This window comes from Labeo rohita, chromosome 18 (genome assembly GCF_022985175.1).
Source record: "Labeo rohita strain BAU-BD-2019 chromosome 18, IGBB_LRoh.1.0, whole genome shotgun sequence".
Taxonomy (NCBI): domain Eukaryota; kingdom Metazoa; phylum Chordata; class Actinopteri; order Cypriniformes; family Cyprinidae; genus Labeo; species Labeo rohita.
Window position 1 is genome coordinate 4,350,286 of NC_066886.1, and position 20,243 is coordinate 4,370,528.

The window sequence follows — 20,243 nt, forward strand, 5'->3', positions numbered from 1 at the left end:
AAATGTATCTAGTGAATTTGTCTTATGTATGTCTATATCAGTATCTATTCCTTAAAATTGACAAATAACATGAGCATTAACGGTTTAGGCAACAACATCAAGATTTTGCGTTAAATATATGTGTATATTTATATGGTAAAGTGTCTATTTCTACATTTTGTAGCTGGGTACTATTTTAATCACATTATGGTTTTGTTAAATTCACATAAAAGTCCTTTTATAGTACAAATAAACAATGTAGTCTCTCGAATATATAAGAATTCATAAAACTTTAGGCCTACATATTGATGTTAACAAACATTTATTATTAAAAATTACAAATATTTTAAAAATAGCACTAATTGCCTAATGAAGTACAGCATGTCACCTTGTTTAAGTACGAGGAAGTAATCCGATTTTGACAAATTTGTAGCCATAGCTAAATAAATTATTTTTTACTTCAGTCGGCCTACCCATTTATCACAGGATTAGAAAGGATAATAACTATTTTAAGTATTTATAGCAGATCTCTTATCTGAAAGATTTATGGGTCTGTAAGTCAACAGTTGCGCCAGCTTGTTTAAGAATAGCAGGAAATATATTTGATCTGGAATTATACAATGAATTAGAATAAAGAAGAACAAATAATAAACTCTTAAATAGGCACCAAAGACATGTGTTGGTGTGAGGATCAAACCCGATTTTTCCCCGAAAATTATAATGACAGAAATTTCCTTAAAGTGTTCACCCTTTGAAAATCATTTTAAAACTTGCTTTAATAAATTCTTAAATAGTTTAAACAAATAGGCACCAAAGATATTTGTTTGCACTAGACGGATCAAAACCGTTTTTCCCCCCGAAAACTATAATGACAGAAATTTTCTTAAAGTGTTAACCCTTTGAAAATCATTTCAAAACAAGTTTCGTTAATAAACTCTTAAATAGTTTAAACTCTTAAATAGGCGCCAAAGTATTTGCTGGCACTAGATGGATCAAAACCGATTTTCCCGCCAAAAATTATAAAGACAGAAATTTTCTTAAAGTGTTAACCCTTCGAAAATCATTTCAAAACAACTTTCGTTAATAAACTCTTAAATAGTTTAAACTCTTAAATAGGCGCCAAAGTATTTGCTGGCACTAGATGGATCAAAACCGTTTTCCCCCCCGAAAATTATAATGACAGAAATGTTCTTAAAATGTCGACCCTTTGAAAATCATTCAATAATTCGTAATATAATTTAAAGAACTTTACCTTTAAAGATTGCGTTTGGCGCGCTAGCTAACAAAAGTCACGTTCGCCTCAGCACGTAACCATAGCAACAGCAGTCTATCTGTAACTGCAGCAGAGGATCTGTAACGGACGAAATGTAAGTAACGTTACTCTCATTATTTATATAGCATATTTCTATATCGCAAGTATATCTTATCACAAAACAGGGACACTACGGTTGAACAAATCTCGAGAGTGAAACCCCCTCCTCCCGCTTGAAAGTCACTGAATGGCTTTGAAAGGATGTAACGTAACGTTAGCGCAAATGAATTATCTTTAGCTGTGAAAATTTGTAGGTTTACTATTTCCCACCGGTGTTTCATCACCATTGTGACACTGAGCAAGACAATATCCCCATACTCGATAAAGATTAAAATATGAAAATAGATAATCATATCCATAGACTGTGTTGTAAACTGTCTAAACCGTTGTAAGCTTTAATTAAACATGTTTCCTGTGATTGTAATATCATCTGATCTATATGTCGTTCGTCCATCAGGTAGATGCGTGCTTGTGCGCTCTTACCTGCGCGCAGGTGCGCTCCGTCCTCCTGATGCCGCAGGTGCGCGCAGGTACATCATCCTCCTCTGACTGTACAGAAGATGGACGTTTATCCTTCACTACTCTGGGACAAATCACTGTAGTTTGTAAATCGTACCTCAGAGATTTTAACTTGATTGATTTTATAAGAATCTTTTCCTGAAGGAGAATTTCAATCGATCCTCCTAAAATGAAACTCGTCATTTCATGATCGTTGAAGGACGCCCGTCGCTCTGAGATGAACGAACAGCGGGACATTCAACTGTTTTCACTCTGTGTTTTCATTTTCAAGCTATTTGTTCTGCAAGGTGAGTATAATTTTAATTTTAAACCATTTTTACAAAATAATTTCCTTGAAATACCAATATTTATTTATACCTATACAGTAGTAAAATTGTGGTAATATTGTTTTAATCATAATGCATTCAACAAAAAGATTATGAAAGCTTCATACACTTTTTAAAGGAGATCCGAAATGAATTCATCAATGGTATATTGACAGAGAAATTGTTTACAACGGTACAATTTAGCATGGGAAGTTTGCTATTTATGTAATCTGTGAATTATATATTATATAAAACTATCTTAAGCCTTGAAAAACTTAAACATAAATACATTTTAAATAAGTTTTACATGTACTAAGCAGTATAGACTATACACTGCTTGTTATAGAGCAGCTCTCTAATGTATTTAGAAATTAATATTATATATTACATATAATTTTCTTTTTGGCAGGATTTATTTGCCAGGAATCAAACTCAGAAAATAAACTACCCAGGTATGTGCTTTTATGCATATCCAACCTCTTGTTTTAATGCTAATTTGGTGATGCTGATGGCTAGATGTATGATCATAATAGTTTTAGATTTTTAAACAGATTGCAGTTTGATTATACCTTTAAAAACTGCTGAACCCTATCAAACATCCGCTATTACAAGGAGAGAGACAGTGTCAAGTTCTACATGCAATCACTGATAAGATGTTAAGTGTTTGGTCTAATGTTTTGCAGTAACCATTAAACCAGTTCCTTGAGAATCATGCCGTCCATCAGCGTGACTGTGTCTGTATGGCATCTTAAGTGTTTCTGAACCTTTAGTCTCACAGTCGCCGCACTTTTAATACTGCTCTCTTTGTGCCACTTTTAAAAGGAGGGTTAATGCACTGCGGCAGAAACGGGATCTCTTCCGTGAAGAGGTGAGTATACCTAAGAGAAAGCGACAAGGGACAGAGTGGAGTAACCACACACACATACACACACACACTCACAAATACTGAGATACACTCTCAGTGCTGACAAAGCTGTCTTTGTGGAGTTTACACAAATGCTACAGCCACTGAAAGCTCCACTCCCAAATGTCTGCAGTGAAAACCATGTGAAGGAGCGCCAGGACAGGTTCACCAACGTGGCTTAGTGGCTAGATGTGGTACTGTTGCCACTATAAGACCCAAGGACTTGGCTAATTCTTATTACTGATAAGCTTTTTTCTTTGCAGCCCCTTAGCACAGTGCTGTCTGATTCAGCTCTCCCACGAAGAGTTCTTCATAATTATACAGCGAGAGATGCATCAACAGGTATTGTATACTGTGCACTCACAAATACATGCAATGAAATTATAGAAATTAATATTTCTTTTATTTACCAAGGGTGCTTTGATCAAAAGACATTTATAATGTTAAAAAAGATTTCTATTTCAGATAAATGCTGTTCCTCTAAACTTTCTGTTCATACTCAGCTGTTTTCAACATAGTAATAATAGTAAAAAAAATTTGAGCAGCAAATCAGAATATTAGAATGATTTCTGAAGGATCATGTAACATGGAGTAATGATGCTATAAATTCAGCTTTGAAATCACATGAATACATTACATTTTAAAATATATTCAAATAGAAAACTGTTATTTTAAATTGTAAAAATATTTTAGAATTGTACTGTTTTTGCTGTACTTTGGATCAAATAAATGCAGGCTTGGTGAGCAGAAGAGACTTCTTTAAAAAACTTTAAAAGTCTTACTGTCCAAAAACTTTGACTGGTAGTGCACTGTATGTACAGTTTCATCTTGAGTTTGCATGCTAGAAACATCAATTATGAAGTTATACTTCAATAAAACAATGTTTTGTGAAGGTACACCACTGTCAGCTTCATTGTGAATGAAGCTTTATATGGTTTAGTCATTTAAAGGCAAATTTGGTTGATTTATTTTAACCAATAATTAATACAATTTATATAACAAATATAGTTAACTAAAACCATAAAAATGTTAATTGAAGTGAATGCTTAAATAAAAATAAAAACTAAAAATATAAAAAACTATTAATATAAAAAACAACTAATAAAAACAACGAAAACACAAGCAAAATCACTCAAATTAAATGAAAATTAAAACAGAAAAATACAAATTAATTTAAAAAGAAAATCATAATAGTAAGTACTATTATGATTCTTTTAGTATCTCAATGATAGTAAAATATATTCAACAACTAGTGATTAATCTAATGGCTAGACATTTAATTCAAAGGTTTTGCTTAAGTCTGCATGAGTAAAAAACAAAAACAAAAGGAACAAGAAACTGTTTCTAGGCCAAAGGGTTCAAAAGAAGAATTAAATTCAAGCAGTTGGAGGACAGTAGAAGACCCCAAAATTGGTCAGTGAACTATACTGTATGGTTCTTTAGGTTGTTTTAGACTGCCAGGCAAAGGAACAAAAACACTGAAGCTATTCACCTTCAGTGCTTGGCCCATCTGCTTTATTATTAATGCTTTATGAAATTTGCCTCTTGTGTTTGTGTGTGTCGTAGAATATTGTGGGTGTCTTAATGGGGGCTGGTGCCAGGAGGAAGGACGCTGTGATTGTGCTCAGTTCCAGGGTCTCGGGGATCGCTGTCAAATTAGTAAGAAGCACACACACACGCACAAGTTATATTAAATTCAAAATGAAACTTGTCTCCATGTAATTATAGTAAGGTACGCTCTGATATTATCATCTGCCACCCAGTGCTGACCATTAAATGTGGATGAAGGAACCCTGAATTTAATTACTAGAATTCAAGTGACATTACTCACTGGTTCCAGTTAATCTACGTGACTATGTCTTACTGCATTTGGTAGCATTGGATTACAGTTGTGCTGGGAATAGATTGCTTGTCACAAAGAGCTCTGTATGTGTGTTTAATTAACCACGCACTATAAAGCCAGGCTTATTTGACCAACAGAATAACAGGTTACTACATATACAGTATTCATATAAGCCATACTGATTACATGCCCAATGGGGCATTGATTACATGGAGCACAAATATTGAACTAAATGGTTGAATAATCACTAACAAAAAAATAATAAGAATTACAGTACCTTGACACTCTTACCATGGATTTTTAGACATGGTTGCATGATAACACCATGTTTTGGGCATGTGCCGTGACAATATTATGTTTTTGGCCATATGTATTCTTTTATTCAACAAGGATGTATTAAATTAATCAAATTTGACACTTATAATGTTAAAATGTTTCTATTTCAAACAAATGCTCTTCATTTGAATTTTCTATCCATCAAAAAATCCTGAAAAAAAGTATAACAGTTTACAATAATTAATTCCACAGTAACAGTTTCCACAGAATATTAAGCACAACTGTTTTCAGCATTGATAATAACACGTAATATTTACTTGAGCAGCAAATCAGCATATTAGAATATTTCTAAAGGATCATGTGACACTGAAGACTGGAGTTCTATATTATTTCTACAGTATTATAAGCATTTACATCACAATATGATTTTTTTTTTTTTGTCAGTTCCCAACCATGGTCAGGACAGGGATGGGATTTGCCGTTCATGGGGTCAGCATCATTTTGAGACCTTTGATGGAATGTATTACTACTTCCCTGGAACCTGTTCATATATCCTGGCCAAAGACTGCCATGCCACAGAGCCCCAGTATACGGTTTGGGTAAGTTAAAGCTGCGCCAGAACTGTTTACTATGTGTTTTACTTCTGAAACTGCACACTAGTTTGTTTTTCTCTTTGACAGGTTCATAACAGTCGTTCATGTAGAGGTTCAGTGTATTCATGTCCACGTGGTCTGAGTCTGTTCTTCCCGAATGAAGAGGAAATCTATATTAGTGGTTATCAGGTGCTAAAGGGAGGACATAGGTGAGTTTTCTTGAGCAGCAAATCAGCATATTAGACTAGTTTCTGAAGGATCATGTGTTGCTGAAGACTGGAGTAATGATGCTGAAAATTTTGCTTTGCATCACAGAAATAAATTACATTTTAAAATATATTAAAATAGAAAACTGTTATTTAAATTATAATCATATTTAAAGGTATATCTGTTTAAACTGTATTTTTGATCAAATAAATGCACCCTTGGTAAGCAGAAGAGACGTCTTTGAAACCAATACTTTCTGAACAGTAGTGAATGTTGTAATTAAAGAAATTAAAGAATTCCATTTGATGTGTATGTTTTGTTCGAGAACATCTGAAACCTTGGCCACCTACGGGATGATAGCATGATGGTGCCAAAGTCTCAGGCACTTTAATATCAAACTGATCGAATTCTTGTTTTTTCTGTTTCTTGTGCGTGTTTTCAGACTGAGTCTGCCGCAGACAGTGCGTAATGTTTTCATCGAGCGCTTGGCTGACTACATCCTGGTGAAGAGCACGTTTGGCTTCTCTCTGGCGTGGGACGGGAGCTCTGGAGTCTACCTCAAAATGACCGAAGCACACAAAGGAAGGCCTTGTGGTCTGTGTGGAAACTATAATGATGACGGATCGGATGATCTCAGCAGCAGCCGCGGTGAGACAAACAGGCCCGGACACACACTCATCATCTCAGTCAGCAGCAAATTCAGGACAATTATATCAAAGCTGAGCAGAGCTGCATACTCAGTCTGAACACTGCCATCCCACTTTTGTCTATTTAGAGATGAGTTGTAAAAAAAAACAGTGCTAAAATATCAAGAATTTAAAATCTGTGTTGCAACAAGTGTATTTTAGTGTCTTTATTGCTTTGCGTTTTGTTTTGTCAGGTATAGTCTCTGACGACATTGCTGAATTTGGAAACAGCTGGGCTGTAGATTTGCCCCAAGAGAGACCCTGTCCTGAGGTTGATGATGATTTCCCTGGACCTTGCTCATCTGAGTCTGATATGGATGTACGCTTTGATGCACTACCTACTGGGTTTGAACTGAGCTAAATGGGTCTTAGTATATATGATAGTTTAAAACAAATGTTTTAAAAGCAGTCATGCATGCTTTAGTGTGAGTGTGCATTCTCAATGGTTTATAAAATCCTATTTTTGATTATTTAACTTAAAATGACTTTTAGAAACTATGTCTGTTTGTGTGTTATCTGAGCAGGATGCCATTGAGAAGTGCAGCGCGTTGCTTTTCTTTCCTTTCATCTCCTGCCATGAGAACATTGACCCAAATCCATTTGTCGCCAGCTGTGTTTCGGACATGTGTGTGTAAGTCAAGTGTGGTGCTTTGTCTAAATGGTGTAACTGAAGTTGAACCCTGCTGAAAAAAAAACAAGGTAAAGGTGGATTGCTGATCTTAGCTGGATTAAGCGGTTCTAACTGGTCTCAAAGCCAGACCAAGCTGGTGTTTAACTGGTCTCAAAACCACTCTAAAACCATCTAAACTTATAGGCCAAATTTGAGAGATCAGCTTAGACTAGTTTTGATTTTTTTTTTCCCATCAGTTTTATCTAAAGTGTTGTTTTAGTATTATTTAGTAATATTTATTTAGTAATTTTGTTTTTAGTTTTAATTTAATTTTTAGAGTTTTTTAATTTAAGTAATTTATAATGTTTTTTAATATTAATCAAATTTAGTTTTATTTCCATTTTTCAGCTGAAACCTATTTAACTTTAGTTGCCAAAGCAAGATTTTCATGATATTTTATTTTTATTTTAGCTTTATTTAGTTAACAAATATGTGAATCAATGAGTGTAAACATGAATGTTTTTAATAGTTTATTTTTAGTTAACATTAATAACACTGATATAAATCAAATTCTTAAACCTTCTTTTTAATGTTTTAGAAATTCTTTTGTAAATATTTGCTTAAAAATGTAAGAACATGATTGTTAGTTAACATTAAGTCAGATGACTAAATATAGCATACTAACAGTATTAATATTAACCTTTGTACTAGTAGTAATATTAAACCTTTCTGTTTCTACATTTAGGATTTTAATTAGATAAGCATTTCTCTCTCTCCCTCTCCCTTCCTGAATGTTTTTTTCCTCCCTAACTTATTTCCAGCATTCCACACCTCTCAATTCCAGCAGGATTATGTTAATTATAGTAATGAAAATACCTTGCATATGGCAACAGCCGCAGAAAGAGTATATGTGAATACATGTAGCCTGTACTATAGGTATGTGTGTAATGTGCATGTACGTATTTGTGCTTGTACTAGTCAGAGTGCGTGTGTGTGTGCGCAAGTGTGTATTGATTACAGTGTTGAAATAGCTGCTAGAGTTTATGAACAGATTGAGACTCAACTGTTGATTGAAGAGGTAGTAAGAGTATCAGATTGCAAGAGCATGTTGAACTTGCAGCTGTACTGCCCTTATAGTCTCATATCGTCATACTAAAACTATTGACCTTTCCCCACGTTCTTTTTTAGAACTATTTGTACTTTTATCTTTTTTGTGTTTATTAAATTTGAAATAATTAATGTATTGTTTACAGATCAGATGATCAGGAGACATTTTGTCGGACTCTGGTTGAGTACACCAGGGCCTGTTCTCATGTGGGATACCCCGTCAGAGAATGGAGGGACAGTTTTCCTACATGCTGTCAGTAGGCTTTCATATCATAAAGGAAATGCATGACATAAACTTTGCAGCTTTTGATGTGATATGTTTGTGTTTTTAGCGGACGGATGTGAGGATAGTTTTGTCCACAGAGACTGTATCAGCTGCTGCCCACCTACATGCACATTTGAGAAGGAGTGTTTGGGAACCAATCTACACTGTCTGGATGGATGCTACTGCCCAGATGGTAAGACCACTAATCAGATGCTTAAATTGGAATAAAGGTTGTAATATTGTGTATAGTGCATGTGAATAAGCAGTTTAGGGCACTTCAGAATGCATGTTGCAGTAACATTTTAACTTTAGATTTTAGTGACTTTTTTTAATAGTGAACTGCAGTTAACTTCTTTCTCTCTGGGTTTTCTCAGGTCTGATCTTACAGAATGGCACCTGTATAGCAGTGTCTCAGTGCCCCTGTGTGTACCATGGTACAGCATATCCACTTGGTCATGTATTGGAGCAAGGCTGCACTGTCTGGTTAGAAAAAAATCTAATTTTTACACTTTTACACACCTAAAACAACAAACAAAACATGTTTTTCTAATTTTTAACCTCTAGTTAGCCATAGTAGCCAATAATAGAAAACTGTTCCATTACAAATAAAGTTGTCATGTGTTACATTCATTGGTGAATCAATCTAATGTGAATTACATTTTCAGTGTCTGTATGGGAGGAGTGTGGAACTGCACCGAAAACAATTGCACTGGTAAATAAAAACCTTTGTACCCCTAATTTTTACAGAATAGCATACCAGGCATCTTTGTATTTTAAGTATTACACAACTGCTAAGTTCTTTTTACCACATTGTTTTGATATTGTGTACTACAGAGGCATTTGCATTCACTTTCTTGGCTAATGCTAAACTTTTTTAGCAAATGCAAAGATTTTCAGGCAAACACAAAAATTTTGCATTTTTTGGTGGAGTGCAAAAGTTTTTTGGTGGAGTGCAAAAACTTTTGTGAGTAAACGCAAAGTTTCTTGGGCAACTGCAAAAGTTTTTTGAGCAAACACAAAAGTTTTGCAACTGAACACAAAGTTATTGGGGAATGCAAAACTTTTGTGAGCAAACACAAAGCTTCTTGGGGGAATGCAATGTTTATGCTGACTTTTGTGTCTATGACTTTTACACAAAGTCTTTTTTTTTCCATCACCACGTTTCCTTAGGGGCTCCATGTCTTACAAAGTTCATGTGTTCTCAAAAATTATTTTGGAATTAAACTTTATTTTTAACCCCCAGCTGAATGCACAGTAATGGGTGACGCACATGTGACCACTTTCGATGGGCGAATCTTCATGCACATGGGCTCTTGCCAGTATGTGCTGGTGAAGAGCCGCGGCAGCACAAAGTTTACTGTCACACTACAGTACACAGGCTGTGGAGAGGTAACAAGAGTGTTTCTGAGTGTGTTTGTCATCAAAGATGTTTTGTATGTGTTTAATGGAGGCTCTCTCATCTCTCAGTCTCAGGAACACTCCTGTATCCATTCAGTTGCTCTGGTGGTGGATGAAGACGTCAACAGGCAGGTCACTCTCACCCGAGAGGGGGAAGTTGTTATTGGGGCCACTATGGCTGTCAATTTGCCTTACTCAGATGGTAAGGTTCTCAGTTTTACATCAGTATTGGGTTACTTTAATAGTAAATGTATTCGTTTGGTAGATGGCATATTTATTTAGATGAAAACAAGGCTGAGAGGGACAATCCTAACATCTAATTTTCTAATTCTTACCAAGGTTCATTTCCTTTTATTTCACATTTCTAGGTTCATATAATATGTGACACTGGACCACAAAACCAGTCATTAGGGTCAATTTTCCAAAATTGAGATTTATACATCATCTAAAAGCTGAATAAATATGCTTCCATTGATTTATGGTTTGTTAGAATAGGACAAATATTTGGCCAAGATACAACTATTTGAAAATCTGGAATCTGAGGGTGCAAAAAAATCTAAATATTGAGAAAATCGTCCTTTGAAGTTGTCCAAATGAAGTTCTTAGCAATGCATATTACTAATCAAAAATTATGTTTTGATATATTTACAGTAGGAAATTTACAAAATATCTTTTTTGACCTGTACAATGTATTGTTAGCTATTGCTACAAATATACCTGTGATACTTATGACTGGTTTTGTGGTCACGGGGCACATGTATGAGTTTAGTTAAAATGATGATAAAGAATAAAATATGGTAATTTATAATTAATAATAGTAAAAAGAATAGTAATAAAATTAAGAATGGTTAAGAAAAATAAAGAAAAGCTATTAGTAGAGCAACTAAGAAAATGGAAAGCAAAACAAATGAATAATTATTTAGAAAATGATTAAATAAAAATTAATTTGAATTAATTAAAAAATAACAAAAAATGTTACAATTACACATTTAAAAAATGAAAAAAAAATAATATTGAATTGAGATTTGTTAAATTGTATTTTCTGTTTGTTTTTTCTGTTTGTTTGTTAGACATGGTGAACGTTCGCCGACTGACGTCTATGTTTGTGGGTCTGCGGTCTGTTTTTGGCCTGAGGTTTCAGTATGATTGGCAAGGTGGACGAATCTACCTTCAGCTGGACAGCACCTGGATGGGCTCCACGCTTGGCCTCTGTGGAACTCTAAACGGAAACTTACGGGATGATTTCCTGTGAGAAACAGCTGATCCTCTAAATTTCTTTTTTTTTTTTTTAGCAAAACATTTTAAATTTCTCTCAGCATCTCTCTGGGTTGCATTATGCAGTCTCCCATATTAATGAGTGTGTGCTTGACATGAGTGTGTGCTTGGCTAGAAATGCCGAAGTCATGGGTTCAATTCTTAGGGAATGCATGAACTCATAAAATATGTATGTTAAATGCAATGTTAAGTCCTTCTAAATAAAGTGTCTGACAACTGCATAAATTTAAATGCCTGCTGTGCAATAAATGTGTTTTTATCATCCAGTTCTCCTGCCGGAATGATTGAAGGAACTCCACAGCTGCACGTCAATGCCTGGAAAGTGTCTTCAGCATGCATAAGCCCTGTCAACATACCCATTATCGACCCTTGTGAAATGAATCAACAAAATGGTACATATGTTATCCCTTTGCTTATCACAGTTAAAATATCCAAAGGTCCCAAAAGTCAACTTTGAGGTTACAAAAAACAGCAAAATATAGATGCAGATGCTTTTTAATTTTTTTTTTTTAATGTACAAAATTGCATTAACTTTTTAAAAATTCAACTTATTTAATTATTTCTCTGTATTTTCTTGTGAATTTCTGTATGCATGGTAAGTACCTAGAGCTCCTGGAAACCATGCCAAATTTTTTGTGTGTTTGCACACACTTGGCGAATAAAGCACATTCATGGCTTTAAATCAAGTTCAAATTAATTTATCTGTCTGTATGTTTGAATTTAATGTGTTATTTGATTTCCACAATTTCATGTGATGCTAAAAAGGTTTTTATTTCAGTGTTTTATTCTGCCCGGTGTGATGTGCTTTTGGAGGACGTGTTTGCACCCTGCCATGCCTATGTGAGTCCCAGCATGTACCACCAGCAGTGCCGCTACCAGGCCTGTCGATGTGGCAGTGCCTGCCTCTGCACTGCTCTGTCCCACTACGCATACATCTGCAACAAACATCACGTCACCATCAACTTCAGAGGACATGTCTCTGAGTGCGGTTCGTTGGTCATCCCTACATCTATCTGTTTGTCTGGCTATCTATCTGTCTATTGCACAAGTATGTTAATGAGGTAATCTGTGAATGCGTGTGTATGTAGGTATGGTGTGTTTAGGAGGGATGATGTATCACCCGTGCACATCAGCATGCGGGAAGACGTGTCAGTCAATCAGCAGTGGTGAAGTGTGTGATGGCGACTGTGCTGAAGGATGCAGCTGCAGCGAGGGAACATTCTACGATCATGCTCGGCAGCGCTGTGTGCAGCTGTATGTCTGAATGCACCAAACGCCAAACTGAATACTAGCATATAAAAGGGCATAGTTCCTCCTTTTCTAACTGGGTTTTGTTTCCTTTCAGCGCCCAGTGTCACTGTTATTTCATGGGTTCAGTCTTTCAGCCTGGTGAAGTGTCCTTCAGCTCATCTGGACCATGGTGAGTGTATGAACGTGGAGAATTTAAAATCTAAACACATAATTTCACAATATTTCACAATATTACTGTTTTTACTGTATTTTGATTATATAGAGTTAAAGTCAAAAGTTTACATACACCTTGCAGAATCTGCAAAATGTTATTTAACCAAAAAAAAAAGGGATCATGCAAAATGCATGTTATTTTTTATTTAGTACTGACTTGAATAAGATATTTCACATAAAAGACATTTACATAGAGTCCACAAGAGAAAATAATAGTTACTAAAAATGACTTTCACTCCCGGCTCTTAATGCATCGTTTTTCCTTCTGGAGCATCAGTGAGTGTTTGAACCTTCTGTAATAGTTGCATATGAGTCCCTCAGTTGTCCTCAGTGTGAAAAGATGGATCTCAAAATCATACAGTTATTGTCGGAAAGGGTTAGAATATGCAAAAATGCTGAAAAACCAAATAATTTGTGGGACCTCAAGGATTTTTCTAAAGAACAGCAGGCAGTTTAACTGTCACTACTGTCACAACTATTACAAAAAAACAAAAAACAAAACACAGCTGTGGATCATTCAGGTAAGGCAAGTATTAAGAATGAAATTAATGTAAACGTTTTATAAATTCAACTATTTATAACATTTTCCTGTGGACTACATGCAAATGTGTTTTATGTCAAATATCTTATTCTGGTCAATACTAAATAAAAAATATATATGCATTTTGTATGATCCTCTTATTTTGGTAAAATAATTAACATTTTGCAGATTCAGGTGTATGTGAACTTTTTGACTTCAACTGTAAATGCAGGCTTGGTGAGCACAGGAAACTAATTATCCATACATAAGAACATAACACATAATACATAAGAATGTGTCTTATTTATTTATAGTATTATTATATTTTTTATTTAACATGTATATCATTTTGTAATTTATTTTTGGATATTGCTGTTTGTTTAAATTTTATAATGATTTTTCTTTAGTCTCTGCACAAATGGTCGTATGGAGTGTGTGCCTGAAGAGAGAGGTAAACTTTCATTTTTTACTTTTTCTTTGCTCCATTTCTCCTATTCACACTAACCTCTATTTTCCCCAAGAAAAAGTGTTTTCATCTTAGAGGGTCAGCAGTACATTCCTCAGAGGTAACACATTGAGCGGACTGAATGCAGGACAGATCTGATCCTCAGATACACATGCACAAAGAAAGAGGGAGACTTAGGGAGTTGGAGATAGCAAATTCCACCTTTTGCTTTTTTTCTTGTCTATTTGACTTTTTTCCAGACTTTCTCAAATGACAAAATAGTAAGACATTGCTCATTTGCAAGATTTGGCTGTGATTTAAAATCTTCAACAGTATTCAGGTGGCTTCATTATTAATGTGTGTCCATTTTTGTTTTTCAATTCAATAAATTCCAACTATTTAGATTGAACTGATTGCTTGTTAAGCCTAATTCCTTTTGTTAAATATTAGTAGTGCAATCATCACTATTACTCATGCTAATGACTATAGATTTAAACACAGCCCTAACTCAAATTGCAAAACATAACTCTTTTCGCATTTTTTTAAAAGACACTTGACGTCATGTGTCTTGTTGAGGAGAGTGGATAATTTAGTCAGAATGAAGCCAGGAGTCATATCTAGAGACCAGAAAATCATAGAGTTTTTTTTTTTTTAAGAAAATGTCCCAGCAACTAAGAGTTTTAATGTTTTTTCTGCTCACCAGTCTCTTCTGCTCACCAAGCCTGCATTTATTTGATCCAAAGTACAGCAAAAACAATAGAATTTTAAAATATTTTTACTATTTAAAATAAATCTTTTCTGTTTTAATATATTTTAAAATGTAATTTATTTATGTGATTTCAAAGCTAAAATTTTAGCATTATTACTCCAGTCACATGATCCTTCAGAAATCATTCTGATTTTGCTGCTCAAAAAACATTTATTATTATTATTAGTTTGTTGAAAAGAGCTGAATAGATTTTTTTCAGTTTTCTTTGATGAACAGAAAGTTCAGAAAGCAGCATCTATCTAAAATAGAAATCTTTTGTTACATTAAAATGTCTTTATAATCACTTTTGAGCAATTTAAAGCATCCTTGCTAAATAAAAGTATTACTTTCTATAACTTTCTATAATATATTTCACAATATTACAGATTTTTTCAAATAAATGCAGGCTTTGTGAGCAGAAGAGATTTCTTTAAAAAACATTAAAAATCTTACTGTACAAAAACTTTTGAGTGGTAGTGTAAATAAAAACTACTTAAAAACTACTTTTGCTTGAACTAGCACCCCTTTAGTTTGCTATTATATTCTTTCTTTCAAAAATTCTCTTTCCATCCATTTTTTTAGAGCCTGAGAGAGGAGACTGTCCCAATGGAAAAGTCTACTATAGCTGTACAGGTCAGAGTGGCCGTGGACCTTCAGGTGTGGGCGTGGCCTGTGAGCTGACCTGCCGAAACCTGATGCTGAACCTGACCTGCCCTCCCATGACCCCGTGTGTACCAGGATGTGGATGTCCTGCTGGGTAATCACTGTTGTCTTTGCAATCGGAACAAATGTTTTGAAATGTATGGGTGTCCACTGACACCAGAGCATGTAATGTTACACCATCTTCTTTAATTGTTGCAGGCTAGTGGCTCATAATGGAGAATGCTATTACCCAGAGAACTGCCCCTGTGCATGGCTCGGTCTAGAGTATCTCCCTGGAGAGACAGTGGACACTCCGTGCTACCGCTGGTCAGTTTGTTTTTGTGCTTAGCTTACATAATACCTGTTAATGATTGATTCTTCAATTAATGGAACATTTTTGTTTCCGTCTGTGTCTTTCATGAGGGATCATACAAAATGCTTGTTATTGTTTATTTAGTACTGACATGAATATGATATTTCACATAAAATATGTCTATGTATAGTTCACAAGAGAAAGTAATAGCTGAATGTCTAAAAATTACCCGGTTCAAAAGTTTACGTCCCCTTGATTTCTAATACTTTGTTGTTATGTGAATGATCCACAGCTATGTTTTTTTGTTTAGTGATAGTTATTCATGAGTCCCTTGTTTGTCCTGAACAGTTAAACTGCTGCTGTTCTTCAGAAAAATCCTTTAGGTCCCACAAATTCTTTGGTTTTCCAGCATTTTTGTGTATTTGAACCTTTTCCAACAATGACTGTATGATTTTAAGATCCATCTTTTCACACTGAGGACAACTGAGGGATTCATATGCAACTATTACAGAAGGTTCAAACACTCAGTGATGCTCCGGAAGGAAAAACGATGCATTAAGAGCCAGGGGGTGAAAACTTTTTGAATTTGAAGATCAGGGTAAATTTAACTTATTTGTTATCTGGGAAACATGTAACTATATTCTGCCGCCTCTGAATGGCAGTACTAAATGAAAAAATATGATATTTAGGCAAAATAAGAAAAGCGTACACATCTCCATTCTGTTCAAAAGTTTTCTCTTTGCTCTTAATGCATGGCTTTTCCTTCTGGAGCATCGGTGAGCATTTGAACTATTATTTTCTCTTGTGGACTATATGTAAACATCTTTTATGTGAAATATCTTATTCAGGTCAGTACTATTTTGGTAAAATAATCAAAAGTTTCAATGATTCTGAAAGGGGGATTCTGAAAGGGGAAAGTTTTTTACCTCAACTGTAGAAAATGTAAAACATTAAATAAACGTTGCGTATATTTAATAATACTTTACTTGGTTTCTCTCTGTCTCTTTCCAGTGTGTGTCATCGTGGGTTCTTTAACTGCACGTATTCGCCATGTCCAGCGGTGTGCACCATTTACAGCGACCGACATTACCACACATTTGACGGGCTGGAGTATGATTATGTCAGCGACTGCCAGGTCTACCTGGTCAAGGTACTTCCTGAGCGTGCATGTTTGTGACTTTGGGTACACTAGAGAAAAAATTAAAAAGCCAGTGTGTTGACAGATGTGTTGACCAGACTTGAAAATCTGATATTTATCTATTAGAGACAAACCTGAAAGTTTGTGGTCAGAAGAAAATTCAAAAGAACAGCATTTTAAAAAAAAGAAATCTTTTGTAATCAATACAAATGTTTTTATTGTCGCTTTATACCAATTTATTGCACATAATACTTAAGTTTACAGACATTGCTGTATATTGCCCACCCTCCACTGTAGATATAACCATCAGTCTGACAGTTTTACCATGGTTTCTGGACATCTATCATAGTAATAGTGCTTTTTTGTGTGGGTAAGCTTAAATGTAAGAGTAAGCGTATCTTTGTGTACAAGTGCAGTAAAACGGTGACGATCGTTTGCCTTGTGCGCTGGTCTTAGGACCAAGTGGAGAGGCGCTTACCGGCTTGCCTTCAACAAAGGGTGTGTTTCACCAGTTGAACGTGTTGCACCTTTAAAGCGAAGAATTTTTAACGAAGGGCCAAAGAGTGTGTGCGTGTGTGTGCTCTCACACGTTGCGGACTTCAGTACGGACGGATAAAGTAGCAGGAAAAGAGATCTGCTTCTACCGCCTCTAATCTTGGGAAAATCAGAGGGGATTTTTAATTAGAACAGGGCTGTGGTAATGGAGCCAGAGTTAATGTCAGTCCCAGCACAGAAACTCAGCAAAGAGCCGCACATAACAAAGAGCAATCTGTTCCCTATCAGCCTACGCAATGCAACCTGCTACTGCCCTTAATGACTGAGAAAGTGTGTATGCATTTGTGCGTCGTTTGTGTGTGTGTGTGTGTGTGGATGCTTAAGATGCAGGTGAATAGACTTTGGTGTCTCCTAAAGGCCAGTGATTCTCTGAGGAGTCTACTGATCTACCCGGGGGACAGACTTTTCCATCACGACAAAAAGAAATGGCTTTAGTCGCACACACACACACACACACACATACACGCACACACTTATAACAACACACTAGGTTTTGTTACATTTAATATGATACTGCCAATGAGCTGATGCATGAGCAATGCACTAATTATTTAAATATGATGTGTCACTTTTAAATGTTAAATTATTTTCCTAAAGAGTGTGAACAAAGTGGCTCTGTGGCACTTTCAAAACATTGTTTGTTTGAGAGGTCTGACGTATCAGCTTCTTTTCAACCAATGGGATGAGACTGGGGCGGGATTAAGTTAAAAAGATTGGGGTCAGTATGATTTTTTTTTAAAAATGTTAAGTACTTACCAAGGCTGCATTTATTTGATCAAAAATAGAGTGATATTGTGAAATATTTTTATAATTAAAAAAAGAGTTGTTTTCTATTTGGATATATTTTAAAATTTAATCCTGTGATGCAAAGCTTAATTTTCAGCATTATTACTCCAGTCTCCAGTGTCACATGATCCTTCAGAAATCATTCTAATATGCTGATTTGCTCAAAAAACATTTCTTATTATTATCTATGTTGAAAACATAGTTTAAATTTCAAAAGAACACTATTTACTTAAAATAGATATCTTATTATAAATGTCTTTACTGTCACTTTTGATCAATTTAATGCATCCTTGCTGAATTAAAAAAAAAAATAAAAAAAAAATCTTACTGGGACCCACATTTTTGTAGTTTTGTTTAGTTGATGCTAGTGACACAAAAATCTCACACTTTGCCTTTGTGGTGGAGATGATAAATAAAGTGTCATGTATTGATTGCTTACTTGTGTTAATCTTGTTTCTAAATGTAGAGTATCGGTGATACAGAGGTGTCGATCATGGCTCAAAATAAAGATTGCTATGAAAGTGGGATTGTTTGCATGAAGTACCTGCTCATTTATGTTGGCCTTACTAAAATCTACTTCAGTGATAACTCTGGTAAACCTGTGAGTACAAAGACATAACCTCATCTTCAGCTGATTAATGCCACATTTGTCTATTGGTCCTAATTGTTTCTATGTTGTCTTTTAGTCTGTATTTACTGCACTCTGTGTTTGTCCTCCAGAGCTCATCTACTGTTGTGGGAAGAGGATATGAGTTCCAGCTTTGGGGTGCGGGATACTACACCGTGGTCCACTTTCCTGCTCAAGATCTGACTGTTTTGTGGGACCGCAAGACCACTGTGCATATACGTGCTGGACCCCAGTGGAAGGTCAGAGATTGTTCTCTCTAAACGAGCTGTGTAATTTTATACTGTGTTAACCGTATTTCTTACTATAATGTATTTGACTGTGTTTTTAGGGTCAGATGAGTGGTTTGTGTGGAAACTTTGACATGGTAACAGTAAATGACATGACCACAGCTGGACATATGGAGGTCAGTAACGCACAGGCCTTTGGAGACAGCTGGGCTGTTGGACAGGTATGACACTTACTGTGAGACTGGAGTACACTACATGTACAAAAATTTTGGGTCAGATTTTACTTAAAAGAAATTAGTATTTGTTTTTAGCAAGAATGCTTTCAATGGATCACAGTTTCCACAAAAAAATTAAGCAGCACAACTGTTTTTAACCCTCATATGAGTAATTAATATTTCCGAAACAGCAAATCAGCATAGTAGATTGCTTTCTGAAGGATCATGTGACACTAAAGACTTGAGTAATGATGCTGAAAATTCAGCTTTGCATCACAGGAATAAATTAAATTTTTAAATATATTAAAATAGAAACTGTTATTTTAAATTGTAATTTCACAATATAAGTCTACTTACTGTATTTTTGCATTAAACACATTAAAGTCTTATTTTAAATACATTTAAAAAAAATCACACTGACCCAAATTTCTGACCCTGGACCACAAAACCAGTCATAAGTAGCACAGGTACATTTGTAGCAATACCCAACAATACACTGTATGGGTCAAAATGATCAATCTTTCTTTTATGCAAAAATTCATTAGAATGTTAAGTAAAGATCATGTATTTTCAAGATATTTTGTACCGTATTATTTCCTACCGTAAATATATCAAAATGTAATTTTTGATTAGTGATATGCATTGCTAAGAACTTCATTTGTAGCTTGGCCAAATATTGTTCTATCCTAACAAACCATACATTAAGGCTTATTTGTCTATTATTTCAGCTTTCAGATGATGTATAAAACTCAATTTCAGAAAATTGACCTTTATGACAGGTTTTGACTCCAGGGTCATATTTTTGAATAGTAGTGTATTGTTAAACATTTTCATGTTAACCAATGTTTGTGCCATAGTTTTATTGTCAGTGTAAAATCATAGTAAACTGTACTGAGTTGCACTTCGAGTTTAGATTGACTAAACAGCTTTTAACGTGTTTATGTGTGTGCAGTGTGAGAGCGACTTTGTTGTTCGCAGACCGTGTGAAGGAGATCTCAGCCGGCAGCCGTATGCTAAGCGGGAATGCGGCCTCCTCTACAGTGACGTATTTGCTCCATGTCACAATGTGGTGAGCAGCTCTCTGGGGTTTAACAACACGTTTGGCCTACAGATAAAAAGGCCACGTCTTACCCACAGCCACACACAGACTGGCAGACGGCATCAGATAGAAACACAAACTGTTTGCGATGAACCATCTGACAGAAACTTTGAGATGGTTTGCCGTTCTAAATCTGGCCACTAGAGGGCTGCATAGGTTTGAAAAGCTAGAAAGTTCCACCAAC

At 35.2% G+C, this 20,243-nt stretch overlaps 1 protein-coding gene across 4 annotated transcripts in view; it reads left to right on the forward strand.

Annotated features, from left to right (window-relative positions):
• Nucleotides 1-17: 17 nt before the first annotated feature.
• Nucleotides 18-20,243, forward strand: part of otogl (otogelin-like) — a 44,508-nt gene continuing 24,282 nt past the window's right edge. Inside the window, exons 1-30 of one of the 4 annotated variants that reach the window (XM_051134794.1) lie at nt 18-1,896; nt 2,010-2,097; nt 2,525-2,567; nt 2,938-2,983; nt 3,283-3,361; nt 4,586-4,678; nt 5,583-5,737; nt 5,819-5,940; nt 6,381-6,586; nt 6,819-6,943; nt 7,149-7,255; nt 8,488-8,594; nt 8,674-8,799; nt 8,981-9,089; nt 9,272-9,318; nt 9,850-9,995; nt 10,074-10,206; nt 11,075-11,252; nt 11,547-11,671; nt 12,058-12,267; nt 12,368-12,533; nt 12,625-12,699; nt 13,671-13,714; nt 15,039-15,213; nt 15,318-15,425; nt 16,423-16,561; nt 18,357-18,491; nt 18,611-18,757; nt 18,847-18,966; nt 19,913-20,029. In XM_051134794.1, coding sequence (XP_050990751.1) covers nt 2,028-2,097; nt 2,525-2,567; nt 2,938-2,983; nt 3,283-3,361; nt 4,586-4,678; nt 5,583-5,737; nt 5,819-5,940; nt 6,381-6,586; nt 6,819-6,943; nt 7,149-7,255; nt 8,488-8,594; nt 8,674-8,799; nt 8,981-9,089; nt 9,272-9,318; nt 9,850-9,995; nt 10,074-10,206; nt 11,075-11,252; nt 11,547-11,671; nt 12,058-12,267; nt 12,368-12,533; nt 12,625-12,699; nt 13,671-13,714; nt 15,039-15,213; nt 15,318-15,425; nt 16,423-16,561; nt 18,357-18,491; nt 18,611-18,757; nt 18,847-18,966; nt 19,913-20,029 — 3,453 coding nt within the window. In that variant the 5' untranslated portion in view covers nt 18-1,896; nt 2,010-2,027. Of the gene's footprint in view, nt 2,098-2,524; nt 2,568-2,811; nt 2,850-2,937; nt 2,984-3,282; nt 3,362-4,585; nt 4,679-5,582; nt 5,738-5,818; nt 5,941-6,380; nt 6,587-6,818; nt 6,944-7,148; nt 7,256-8,487; nt 8,595-8,673; nt 8,800-8,980; nt 9,090-9,271; nt 9,319-9,849; nt 9,996-10,073; nt 10,207-11,074; nt 11,253-11,546; nt 11,672-12,057; nt 12,268-12,367; nt 12,534-12,624; nt 12,700-13,670; nt 13,715-15,038; nt 15,214-15,317; nt 15,426-16,422; nt 16,562-18,356; nt 18,492-18,610; nt 18,758-18,846; nt 18,967-19,912; nt 20,030-20,243 lie in introns of those variants that run through there. The other 3 variants (XM_051134793.1, XM_051134795.1, XM_051134796.1) reach the window with 3 other exon arrangements.